The 13,781-nt window shown below is 35.8% G+C and overlaps 1 protein-coding gene across 3 annotated transcripts; it reads right to left on the reverse strand.

Moving 5' to 3' along the window:
- Nucleotides 1–806: 806 nt before the first annotated feature.
- LOC148310117 (peroxisomal N(1)-acetyl-spermine/spermidine oxidase-like) lies at nt 807–10,444 on the reverse strand. Of its 3 annotated transcripts, none has more exons than XM_088258930.1 (7): nt 10,413–10,444; nt 7,729–7,899; nt 5,183–5,401; nt 3,588–3,804; nt 2,707–2,903; nt 1,632–2,006; nt 807–1,122 (listed from the first exon to the last, which is right to left on the reverse strand). In XM_088258930.1, the coding sequence occupies exons 1-7, from the start codon at nt 10,415–10,417 to the stop codon at nt 882–884; spliced, it is 1,425 nt and encodes a 474-aa protein (XP_088115056.1). In that variant the 5' UTR covers nt 10,418–10,444; the 3' UTR covers nt 807–881. The 3 variants fall into 3 exon arrangements, with proteins under 3 accessions (XP_088115056.1, XP_088115058.1, XP_088115057.1); XM_088258932.1 differs by lacking the exon at nt 10,413–10,444 and adding an exon at nt 9,289–9,488; XM_088258931.1 differs by lacking the exon at nt 10,413–10,444 and adding an exon at nt 9,215–9,488.
- Between the last annotated feature and the right edge of the window lie 3,337 nt (nt 10,445–13,781).

The following is a 13,781-nucleotide window of genomic DNA, read 5'->3' on the forward strand; positions in this document are numbered from 1 at the left end:
GTATATCTCATATGGGTTATCTCATCATAAACATGATTTGCAGGAATTAACTATAAATGTATTTGTTTTGCAAAATCATGAACATAATTTTTCCCCTTGACTATATTTTACACTTACTAGAGCGCCCTTGAGGTACTAATGAAAATGGCAGACAAAAATATTTTTTTCCCTATTATAAATCATTTGCTACCATCAATAATAAAATTCATTTGGGAAAGAGGATATTGCTTTCTTTACTCTTTTGACTTTACTTTTACTGAATTTTTTATGTGGCAAAAAATTCTAGTTTTTTTAACCAGAATATAATCACTTTTTTTTTGTTAACTTGCGGCATTAAACTCATCATGCTACTTTAAAAAAATTAAATACTCATTTCCAAAAAAAACATAGAAAAGAAAATCTAATGTGGCTTGTAGAACTTACTGACCAAGAGGAGTGAGGCTAAATGTTTAGCTTCATTCGCCTTCTATAGGAGTTTATCCCTCACGAATATCAAGTTAATAGTAACTGTGCTTATCTACTCTTTACATTCATTAGATAGCTAATGAATGTAAAGAGTAGATAAGCACAGTGAAATCTCAAGTTCCGAACAAGTTTGTCTTTATGAAACCATACAAAATTCTGTCCACAAAACTGAGGCATTATTTCACCGGGATTATTTTAGACCGTCCACAAAACTGAGGCATTCTTTCACCGGGATTATTGTACACTGAATTATCACCCCCTGCCTTCGTAACCTGAAGTTCCACTGTACTTATGAGTCTACTTTCGTGTCAGAACTAACGAAGCAAAAATAAATAAAACAATTTGAACGATTAAAATAGATTTTATTGTGAGAAAATATACAGGTAACATAAAATATCTTTCATATAAAGGCACAACTATTTAGAAGGTTTGAGAAGTGAAATGAGTCGATCCGCTTCTCTGAATCCGGTCTCCACCGCTCCGTGGGCCGTCGAGTGGAAGTGAAGAGAGGTGGCTTCTCCGGCAAAACAGACCACGGGAACATTGTCACTCATCAGCGGCTCACTGAGGTCTGCCGCTCCGCACTCTACGTACTCTGTCTCGATACTTCTGTATGAGAAGGAGCCGCGAGTCAGGGAGTTTGAGTACCAAGTGGATCTGAAAATAAAAGATAAATCTGTAAAGAACATGTAATATCTTTATTAACATATTGTTGGCGGGAAACGCTATAAAACCTTCTTTGACATACTGTTGGTAGAGAGCGGGAGATGCTTATAAGCGTTCTATTTGCTTACTTTTTTTTCAAGTAACATTTCAGCCAAAAATGGATTATGCATCTATGTTGCTGTCAAAATTTTGGACGGATCAATATCTGCAATTGAACGTAGTACTTTGATATTATTATACAACTGAGAAAATTTTACTAAATCTGGAGAACAAGCTAATTAACCATGAAATATGTACACATATTCATCAGTTAAAAATATACACAGAGTTGAGAAAAAGTTTTGCAAAACTCACTTAAATTTTTTCGCTTGTGAAAAAGAAGATCCTAGTACTGTATTAGTCTTAGAAACAGCTAAATATCTAAAATTGTACTTATTTTTAAGTTACCTTAATATTCTTCCAATTTATTACTAAAAGTTCCGGTATGTCGCAAGTCTTACCTTATAATTTCCACAGGTTCCGGTATGTCGTAAGTCTTCCCGAAGAAGTGCTTGAAGAGCGAGTAGATCCGGTCGAGCACCTCGTGCGTGGAGTGCAGCTCCATGTCCTCGGCGGCGGTCCCGGCCAGCGTGCAGCACAGCACTCGCGGCTGGTACTCGATGCTGCTGAAGGAATACACGCCAGTCAGCCAGGAGTCCTCCCCCTGGAACCTGGCCTTGTCCCGCGCGCTCCACAGCAGCCCGAGGTGCATGTGCGGCTCCGGCCACCAGGCGCGCGGAAAGTGGATATAGATTTTGTTCATGGTGCACATGGCCAGCGCTCGGATCGACAAAATCTTGGATTCGGGGATGGCCGGAGTGAATAATGACTCGTATCTAGAAATACAAAATACATACAATACGTACATCAGTTCCTTCATTTTCACCGAGGTTTTTTATCATGGGAGCCAGTTTCTTCTCTGTTGTAGTGGATAGGCTTACCGTAACTCCATCCCTGTCTCCCGATGAACTTCACACGTCGTCCACCCGTCTTGATGGTACAGGTCCTTGGGGACTCGTGTTCCACGGTAGCCATTTAAGAACACAAATTCCTAAAAAAGGTTGTTAATAGCAAAACTGCAAATATGGAGATTCTACTTTCAACCAACGGTCATCTTACGAAGAACATGATAGGAAATTGTGTGTTAATATTTACCCTAATGTGTTAAAATGTGACCTAAACCTAATTGACTCTTTATTGTTCCTCACCACATCACATATTTTGACTTTACAATCAGCAAATGTTCACAGTAGAATTTGTATGAGTCCCCACCTTAATGTTTTGAGATTATGTTGTACGGTTGATACTGTCGACTCGACAGCATAGAACTAATTCCATGGAATCTATGACTAACATATAATATTTGTGAAAATCCCTATTCTATTAAATGCGAATTGTCTATATATGTATTCATATTAGCTTCCAAAAGTAATTTTGGAATGTAGTTCTCATGAAGCATAGGGCCATATGGTATAGTAACCAAGAAAAGTACGATTGGCACTTTGATCTTATAGCCAATGGTGTAGGAAAAAGTACCTCTCTTTCAGAACCCCCATGGAGAAAGTGAGAATGGCGTGGCGCGCGAGAAATACACTTCCATCTCGGCAAGTCACGTGGACCAGGGATCCCGAGTTGCCGCCAGGTTTCTGTGAAGGGCCCCATTTGATGTTCATTACTTCTTTGTTCAGGAGGATCTCAACGGGGAGCGCCTTTGTGGGGTCGGGATATTGTTTCTGTAATAAAAATATAAATATGTCACTTTTAATATGATATAATAACCTAACCAATTAAACAACCACTTATTTCAATGAAGGTAACAAGTTCAAGACTCCAGAGTCATGGGTTCTAGATGTGAACCAAGCTCATCTTGATTCCTATTTTCAAACATAATCCATTTCAATAAAAAAAAAATCCGGTAGGTGTCCTATCTGGGGCACGTACTAAGAGAAGAGAAGCATGAGCTATTGCACCTAATCATAAAAGGTAAAATAGAGGGTCAACGAGGTGTGGGCAAAAGAAGAAGATCTCCCGGCTCCGGAATATACGAGATTGGACGGGGATCAGGAACGTTGAAGCACTGTGTAGAGCTGCCCGAGACAAGGACAATTACTCTCAGGTGATATAGTCGACGTCAGGGGGACCTGACATGACACGCACAAAGGAGAAGAGAATAAAAACAAAACTTTTTATCAAAGAGTTATAGGTAAAATGGATGATGCAGGTGAATGGAAATTCGATACATGTTATACAGCCATGTCATGGCAAATAACTAATAAATCATTTACCAAACAAGTATTGTAAAATGTGCCTTTAGCACGGAAAAACCCAGTGAAGGCACATTACATACTTACATTTGAATTTTTGAAGAAAAAAAAGAAATATGAAACATTGTTTAAAATAGGTATTACTTAACTTACAAGCAAAATGTCAAACATCATTTGATATCCTTTGTCCTTCCAGTTTAACCAAGTTTCTCCGTTATTGTCCCACGACTCCTTGAGACTGTTGAGGGACTTCTCCCGGAGCTCGTTAGCGGAGATCTTGACCTGCGTGCTCTTTATGTACCATTCCAGCATCTCCTCCGCTACTTCCTTGTCCACAGGAAAACTGGCACTTCCCAACTGTTTCCAATATCTAAACAAAAATGCATATCGATCAGTAAAAATGGAAATATCATCAGTCAAAAAGTAAATATTTTTTTTAGGGCTTATATTCTTTGCACATATCAAAATGAAAAATAAGGATTAAAAAATATTTTTTACCAATATATTTATTAAGTTTTGATTGATGATGTTACGGTTATGCAACCCCGAGTACCCCAACCATTGCTCTATTCCCCATTTTTGTTCTTCACCCTGAGCTTCGTCACTTTCAATATTTGTCAATTCAAATAAATTTCATTTGTAGATCCAAACATCCGGAGCGCATGACGAATTATCTTAACTTCATACAACTAACGATCCAGTTAACACCGTATAGATCCAATGCAGTGCCCTATGCACCGTCGAGTGCAGATAGGAGTTAAAGGAAACATAAGTTAGAGTAGATCTACCAAATGGAGTTGCATCTTTTTTTAAAGACGGTTGATGATGACATTAATGTAAACTGTGTTAACCTTTCCCTTCCGGTGATAAAATAAAATGTGCGTCCCGGTGTTGGGTAGTCACTACAAAATCAAAAATTAGCGATATGAAATCCGAAAAATACAGACATTCATAGCAAATCCCCTTAATTAATTAGAAATGAAAATTCTAATAATTTATATTTATTTGCTGAAAACATTAAAAAACCATCTGGCAACACTCACGGAACAAGCATAGGTCCAATCTTGTCGAAAGCTCAAGAGCTACTGCCGCTAACCCGCTAGTTAGCCAGAGATCATTGAGCTTTGAACTCCTCACGCTTGCACGGTGCAAGTATGCAAGAGTGAGATGCGAATAGTGTCGCGGTTCCCACACACTCTTCACGCGCTGTTTATACGCGAATTTGTTTCTGATATTCACAAAATACTTCCGATGTACCCGATAAATTCTGATTATTATTATTATTTTTAAAATCAATGCGTAAATGTGTTATGTAGGAATACCCAAAATCTTAGCCTTGTATTCATTATATTTATAGAGATATTATGGTTATTAGAAGCAATGTGTATGTACAAGGTACACAACACTGGGAAGGGAGGGTTAATTAACATGTTGACTGCCACCTACGAGATAACTCATAGAATGTGTTCTTTGCTAGGATGCTGACAACGAGTTATCTCGTACTTGCCATATTCGTGCAGCTACAATAAAATTCTTAGAATATCAGTGTTAATATGGATAGATGCTGGCTTGCATGAACAGAGAATTTATTAATAAATGAACAGAAAATATGGTTATAAAATTTTTATTCGAAATCAAGAAGTAAAATAATATTTATAATAATTGGCTTTTCAGACCGAAATTCTGAAAATGGCCGTGGCAGTCAACAAATTAAAGAATTGTCGAGTGATTAATGAAATTTCACTTACTCTGATCTTACAAAGTCAACAATGGGGTCGGTCTTCATTCCCTCAATTTTTTTGGCAGCTCTGTATATTGAAGTGAGTAAATTGTGGTAATTCTTTGTAATCTCTGTATCCAGAATGTGGTCTCCGTTTGAAAATACATTTTTCCTATTGGGGTGTTCCGACACCAGATTCATGGTCTTCACAATATTGTAAACAACATTGTTTTCGTCGTTATTGCACCTTGAAAAAACAAACAAATAATTAAAGAAATATTTCTTCTTCTTCTTCTATCCATGTACGCTCCCTAGGTGGAGCATATGGCCAACACGAGTCGTCTCCAAGTCACTCTGTCACGCGCCATCTCCTTGGCTTCCTCCCAGGTCAGTCCGGCGTCTCGAAGTTCCGCTGAGTATAGTCGGTGAATGGTCGTCAGCGGCCTTCCGGGGCGCCGGAATCCTCGGGATTGGAAGAAGAGACACGAGGGATTGATGCCCTCAGGTGGCATTCTAAGGACATGTCCCAACCATGTCCACCTTCTTCTCTTCAGGACTTCCAGTATGAGGGGCTGTTGAGTTCTTCTCCTCACTTCGTCATTCCTGACGAAGTCATACCACTTTATACCCAGTATTCGCCTCAGGCATCTATTTTCAAAACTTACAAGAAATATTTACAGTGATGTAAAAGAATGCATCTTTAAAAAAAAGTGTTTTGTGCCGCCATCTAGTCGCTCTTTGAAACCTTTTCATTTGTTTTGGATCTTGGGTGATACAAAGGTGGTTGTTTTCCATGGTTGACATTTGTCACATCGTTGACATGAGTCAACAGTGTGTTACTAATTTTTACAAATAGGCTTTTTCTTATAGGCAATTTCTCAGTTTAGAGGAAGCAAAACTGGCAGTTCACAAATGGAGTTCTAGTGCCAACACTGATGTATGGAAGTAAAATGTGGAATCGCCAAAAGAATGATGAAAGCAGAGTGAACACCGTTGAAATGCTATCCCTTAGATAAATATATGGAAAAATGATATAAATCGTAATAAAAAATGAAGATGAATCGAGAATAATTGAAAAGATTAAGAAAGGCTCTTTGCGGTGGATTGGATATGGAGCGATTAGATGACAAAAAAATAACTGAAAGAGTATATTTTGGAAATGTGAATGGGAAAACAGAATGAGAATAGCCGAGAAAAACTTATTACGATTTGTTAATCAGGACATAAAGTTTACGTAACCAGAGGGCATATAAGACTAGATGTATACATGCAGAAGAAGCTAAGAGTGTGTATCAGGACAGACGAGTGTGGCGTTCCATCCTCTCTACCCACCCCTGCAAAAATCAGCGTGATGGTAGCAGTCAGTGGCGTGCACAGAGAATTAATTAGGATAGACAGTAGAGGTAGGTACTAAGGTAAGCTGGTACTACTTACTAGGGTAGGCAGTAAAGGAAGGTAGTAAGATAATCTAAGTACTACTTAGTAAGGTAGGGTAGGAACTGGTTGCGTTTTTATATGTCACGCGGGTAAGTTAAGATAGGCACTGCTTTTCTATAAAATAAAACATTTGACTGGAGATCAGAAGACATGGAATCTATCAATGCAAAATCACTTTTTCTAGTGATATTGCGATTGTGAGTTTTTTCTCTTTGCTAAATATAAATTGTAAGTTGATTGAGATTGAAAATATAAAGGATTCAGCAATAAATGCCCTATCTGCGAGAGTTTATTGATTGTTTTTTGTAGAATTCTATATTTATTAGCATCTTAAGCAAAGATAGCATTAAATATTACAGATGAATGTTGTCTTAACTTATGATAACCCCTTTGAAGATATTATGAATAAATTTATATTATTTTAGGTAAATTAAAAGGAATTGATCATATTGCGGAAGTAGGTAAAATAATTTTGTGTAAAATAAATTTATGAGGCAAATGTAGTTGGAAAAAGGAGCAGAGAAAGACTGAGGAAAACTTGGCATGATCAGGTATGTCAGATACTTGAAAGCGGTCGGGTCAGGAGTCGAAATAATCAGCGGGTACGTAGGAGATGCATGAATGTATAAGAGGTGCAGAATGTTTGCAAAGACGGTGTGGTGTGGCATTCTATTATCTCTGCCTACCCATGCGGAGAAGCAGTGTGATGGTTAGTTAATTACTTTGTATTCATTCTGATCATATTTGGACTAACAACAAAAACCAACATCAAATCACATTATTTGAACGACTGAAAGCATGGAAAAAGTGGAAAATTCCTAGTGAAAAGTGGATAGATACCAAATTTCTACTTATTATTTGGTATACATTATTACAAGCGGCATGACGGTTAGTCTTTTTTTTAATTGAACAAAAATGAAATCGACAACTTTATATTTTTTCACTGATCCATACTTGATGGTGAAAAGGACATTTCATTAAATGGATGCATTGTCAGGTTAGTGGATTTGGAGGTTAATATATAAACAATATAACATCGGCTTTGCGTTTGGAGGATGAATGTAGAAGCAAACAATGTAGATGGAGTTTCAGTTAACATTCGTAAGAATAACAGAACTTGATAAATTCAACTCTTACCACTGTCCGCCGAGATCGACCACATTTTCACCAAAAGGGACGGTCTTGATCCGTCCTCCGATCCGATCATTTCCATCCAGTCCCAGGACCTTCAGGCCCTCCTCCACCAGCCGGCTGAGAGCGGCCACCCCCGCGGCACCGCATCCCAGCACTAGTACATCGTACACCTGCCTGAAAACATAGTGAAAAAATTGTTATATGATATTAAATTTAATTAAATTTAAACACTTGAAATTTTTTCGGTCATTTCTTTTACCAATTGTCACTTTCATCAACTCACAGGTTTGTCGAAAACACTCTATTAGTAAGTAAAAATTTTAATTTAAGTTCTACTTGGTAAATACCACTATTTCTCAACACGTTGCTGTCGGATCGTTTTTTATATACGACCCTAATTGGTATACTAATCACAAGTAACCGCAAACCGAATTCCAATCTGTACAATGTTTTTTGGCGACTCACGCTCTTCCAAAAGTGAGCAAATAGAATCTCCTGCTCTCTACCAACAGTACGTAAAAGACGCTTTTAAGCGTTTCCCGCAAATGATGTGTTAAAATCATTTGCCGAGTAAAACTTAATTTTAAAATGGATAGATATTACCACAAAGTGACTGCTGAATCAATTAATGAAAAAATTTTTGTTTAATTGGTTCAATAAACAAATAGATTTTAGATTTTGTGATAGTACAAGGTATGCGGTCAATATCGCTCCAATATAATATTAAATATATTATGAACATACTGCAAAAGCAAAAAGTCAAAAATCAAAATGGAGTTAGAATGAATAAATTCTCGGTTAAATGATAGCCCCCGCGATGGTGGCTAAAATGTCATTTATAAGTACAGGTTTAAAAAATATATATATTTAAGAACCTATTGAGTTTTTAAGTATGTATTAAAAATATGGTAATTTCCAAGTTATATGGATCAACTTGGTTAGTTTGAGCAGTATACACACAATAGGGAGTAGCGATAGGATGAATCGAATGAAAATAATTTGATTTTTGGATTAATCAATTTGAATGAATTACTCAATGCCTAAAATTTAGTACTTGTTTAGTAATCTAAATTATATTTAGAAAATAATTAGTAAATTAGTAATTGGTTTTAGTAATCAGACTGGCCCACCTCCGCAGTGTAAAGTAAAAAATAGATGTAATATTAGTACTTTTACCAGCTAAGAATAATAATTATTTTTGGATGAAACTGCACAATTTTTAAACATGGCACATTTCTTTGCTTTAGCTTCACTAAATACATAAAAGAGTAATTAACAACAATTGGAATTTAAAATCAGTAAATACAACGATTTATAGATTCACACAACGATTTGCTTTTTTATGAAATCCGACAAAACAACACATCATTAGTGATTAGAAAGGTTAGGTTTAGAGTTAGGTTTTCTTTTAATATTACTGCATCGCGACATTTAAGGTGCATTTTGACAGAAACAATATTGGAAATCACGTGTAATCACCGGTACATACATTTCTAATTAGTTTAATCGAATTATTTAAAAATTTATCTTCGGAAAAGTTTGCTTGATAACCTAAATACACACGTTTAACATGGAGAGATAATTTTGATGCGATTTGCTCGTGTAAGTAGATGGGAGTAAGATTTGTTCGACCAGAATCACTTTTGGAGTGCTTTCATTATCTTTTTAGGTCACTAGAATCTAAATTCTTATAATTATTGTTATGTTCTCAAATCCAAAACATCAAACTAGACAAATCGAAACGGATCACTGCGATGCACTGTGAATCACAATATTTAGGGATGTACACGACAAATTAATGTTCGACATCGAAAGATAGATAGCATAGATGAAACATCGATATTCAAATTACAAGTGGTATTTCTTGGTTACAAATCAATGAAAAAAGTGTAGTAGTTAGACCATTTGGCTACTCTAATAAAGTTTCTGGGCTCGATACACAGGAGATCAAAACAAATATTTGTGATTTTTTACATTATTTATTTATTAAATATCACCCTCAACTAACTGGTGCCTGAAGCAATGGACTGATCACCATGGTTGCGAGTAAATGATGATCAAGATTCACCATCGGATGGGGATAAGAGTAAGAAGAAGAATACATTTATATTAGGCAGCCAGCTCCTCTTTCGTCATTCCGAATGTATGAATCTCACACAAAAACTACATGTAAAACATTCTACAAACAATAAATCGGTTAATTTCTTTAAGGCTTTTAAATGAAAGTGTTTTTAACATTCCTTTTACAAGCAAATATAAAAATAGTAATACAAAACCGTTTCTAACATTCAATTTACACACGTGTACATCGATTTATTCGAAATCGACACGACTGTTTCGAATTCCGATGTACATCCCTAATTACAGTCGCGCACATAAATACACGAACACATCGGATTATTAAATTATCTCAAAGTTCAGGAACTATCGTGTATCCATTTTTTACATTCATTCTCTTTTCACATGTCTGGAAAAATAACTTATTATTGTATGATAATAATGTTTGAAACTATCAAACCTAATTTTTTTTTAACACTTCTGCCTAAAATAAAAACCGATTTTGGATAACCACTATAAACAATAACCCACTGAATCCAAATTAAATAAATTTGTGTTTAATATTATAAGAAACTCTTATGTAAAAATCTACTTAAACTTAGAATATTTGATAAGAACAAAATACTCACGTCATTTTAAGAAGTTATCTGGAAAAGACTGCTCGGAGAATAAAAATAACACCAGGCTCTCAAAATATATAATCAGTCAGCGTTCGTCTGGATGACTGAAACATAAATACTAAAATGATTATAATCACCAGTTTAAAACATTATTTTGTTTGTTGTAACATTTAACATCATAATACATATTAAAGACGTCATAGTCATTTAATTTTGTGATCTGTTTTGCTGTTTAAAAACAAGTTGATTAAAAATCGTAATTTCGAAATAGATTTTGTGCAAAAAGTAATAAAATTATGTAGGTATAAACATTTATCCATTTATTTTGTCCGCCTCCTTAGTATGGTGGTTAGCACACTTGGCTACCATGCTGGAGGTCCCGGGTTCGATTCCCAAGGGTGTCAAAATAATTAAAAGTGTTTTTTCACTCAAATATTTACATAATATTATCCTGGACTGGTACCTGAAGCGTATGACTGATCTTGCCTTTATAAGTATAATAAACGATCAAATTAACATTGCATTAATCTGATGCAGTGCCCTATGCACCATTAGGTGCGGATTAAACAGTATAATCATCCTCGAGAGGGTCATACGAATTAACTAAGCACGAGTAAGAGTATGCAACCCCGAGTGCAACTAAAAACGGCTGTTTCCGATTCTGCCGAGTTCTTGGTGAGTTATGCGAAGAAAATTATTTAACAAAAGCAAAACCCTTGAACTTTGGAATGAAAGATACACAGGTAGTATAGCATTGGTAAAATAACAAAATGCTTCTTCCTGAATATTTTTGGTGTTTTGATATCAAGTAAATACAGTGCGCCAGTTACGAACTTCACAGATTCTCACAGCCAAATTTACGAACTACCTTTATTGCTTCAAATTACCGAAGATCGACAACGGTAAATGCGGAGAAGTTCCCAATTAAATTAATTTTGCTGAATTTAAGCCTTTTACTTTTATATTTTTTATATACTAATATTACTAAAGGTGGAGACTGACTGAAGCATTTCGTCGTAACATAACGTCGTAACATCGCTCGCGGTGAGCATCAGCGAGCATCCGAAACTATGGATGGAGCGCTCGGCTCGCTGTACTTACTGCCTGAATGCTCGCATCGTAACGTGTTACGTTACTACGAAATGCTCCGGTCAGTCTCCACCTTAACACTTTTGTAAAAAAGAATATAACAGTAAAAATGACTAAGCAAAAAGTAAATGCCTTAAATATTAATAATATTGAGAATATAAGCCTTTTACATCATAAGCAAGGCTAATAATGACTGCGAATCCAATATAAAAGGAATGTAGCTAATTTTCCCTCTCCTATTAGTATACCTACTATTCCTCCTTCATTTCCTTTCCCATGTAGTTTATGTATGTTTCCTGTTATGTCCTCGACCCTGTGCACCTTATGCAGATAACATTAATAATGGAACTCAGTGTGAAAGAGATTACAGAGAAAGAAATGGAGAAGGAAACAACAGCTATTACAATGGCACTCGGAATGATTACCCGTACTCTTACTAGCTTATACGATTTGTACAATGTTAATACGTACGAGTCCTCTAAGGATCTAATCTCAGCGAAATAAATCAAATGGCGTAGTATTTTTACAGTGAATTTTAAAGGTAAGTGAGTTTTTAGATTTGTATTAGGTAATTCTGGTAATCTAGTAAGCTGGTGAAATTATCTTACAAATAATACGTAGGTACTCTTAAAACACACATAAGCATATACAGTAAACCCCCCTACAATAGGTAACCCTTTTTGTTATGTGGTTAATGTTTTAAATTGTATTTTTACATTTTAACTAGTGGAAATTACGGTAATGAATCATTTAAAATTAAAATAGATTTTAAAAACATTAATTTCCCTATAACGCCCCCTCTGATAACGCGGTACTTATATTAGCGTTATAGGGGAAATAACTGTACTGGACGACAAGTTAGTGAGTACATATTTACATACTTGGCTGATTTCAGATAATATTGTTGAACTGAAATAAATCGAGAATGAATGACCGATACAAACATACATACGATACGTCTATGACTTTTTTTTTGCGGATTTGATAGCACGCGGCACGCCCGAAGCACGTGAAACTCACGCTGCGCCGGCGAGTACGAGTATGTGAAGCGCGTCACTATTTTAAACTTATCAGCACTATTTGAACAAAGAACGCGGGAGAATCGCGCGGCAACATCACCCGCCACCCACGCTATCCCACGTGATATATGTATAAAGGAATGTTTTGAAATTCGTTGCCAGAGGTTAGAAACATTTTTCACAAATTCGCGTCTTCACAATAGTCTCTGAAGTTTAACGTTGTAAATGGATCAATTTCGTGATGTGTTATTATTGACTAATAAATGAATCCGAAAAACCACAAGACTATGTGTGTTATAATATGAACGGGGGGGGGGGGAGGTGGACCATAGACATCAACAGATAGAACCGCCAATAATTTAGCAATGTCACTAATATTAAAATAATTCCAACGTTTCTGTGACGTCGTTCATTACCAACTTACGAAAACAACGTTCTTACGAAGGCGAATTTTCCAAATGAAAATGATGAATGAAAATATTGATTATTTCGGCTGTTATAAACACAAAACGAGTCTAATACAATCCTTTATAGGTTGAGTATGTTAAATTAAATAATCCTCCCGTCTGCAAATGATCCATTGTAACGAAAACTCCGTACATATCAGGATGGCCTTCACCCCCTGTATTCTATCCACAATTAGTTCAAATCATTATATTGGTTGGTTGGAAGATATTGCTTTTTAGCAATAAGCCCGCCATTGTACTTATTTATGTTCTGTACATGAAGTTTAAATAAATAAATATCGTCTCCTGAATTACCGTCGCTCAACGTTCATATGTCAATAACCAATTGTAAACAAAGCCGCCTTCCGTCATCTTTGACGAGATTTTCAATCATTTCATTAATTGTTTCGGAAGTCACTTTGAAAATACGTTATTTGAAAATGATGCGGAATGAATGCATCGAAAGACGTGTCATAATAGATTTTAAGAAATAGTGGTATTTACTAAGTAAAACTTTAATTAAAAAAGAGATGGTCAATGTTAATTTATATCAGTACCTAATTATGTAAATTTCAGTGCAGATAGGGGTCAGAAGAAAGAAAAATCAGTTGCAGTTAAATTTTACAAATAAATATTGTATAATTTTTTCATTTTTTTTTTAAAGTGGAATTTCTTAGGCGGCGTTTTGAAAATCGATAATTAGACGAGAATGAAGAGTGAAAATTCAAGGACGCGTCACGTATTAGGTACATTTCGTTACATAAGAGAGAAGGAAGACTTAAAGAGAAGGAGAAAGAGAGACATATATTCCGACGCCACAGGAG

This window comes from Brachycentrus maculatus, unplaced genomic scaffold, assembly GCF_059751285.1.
Source record: "Brachycentrus maculatus isolate JH-2025_06_01 unplaced genomic scaffold, ASM5975128v1 h1tg000105l, whole genome shotgun sequence".
Taxonomy (NCBI): domain Eukaryota; kingdom Metazoa; phylum Arthropoda; class Insecta; order Trichoptera; family Brachycentridae; genus Brachycentrus; species Brachycentrus maculatus.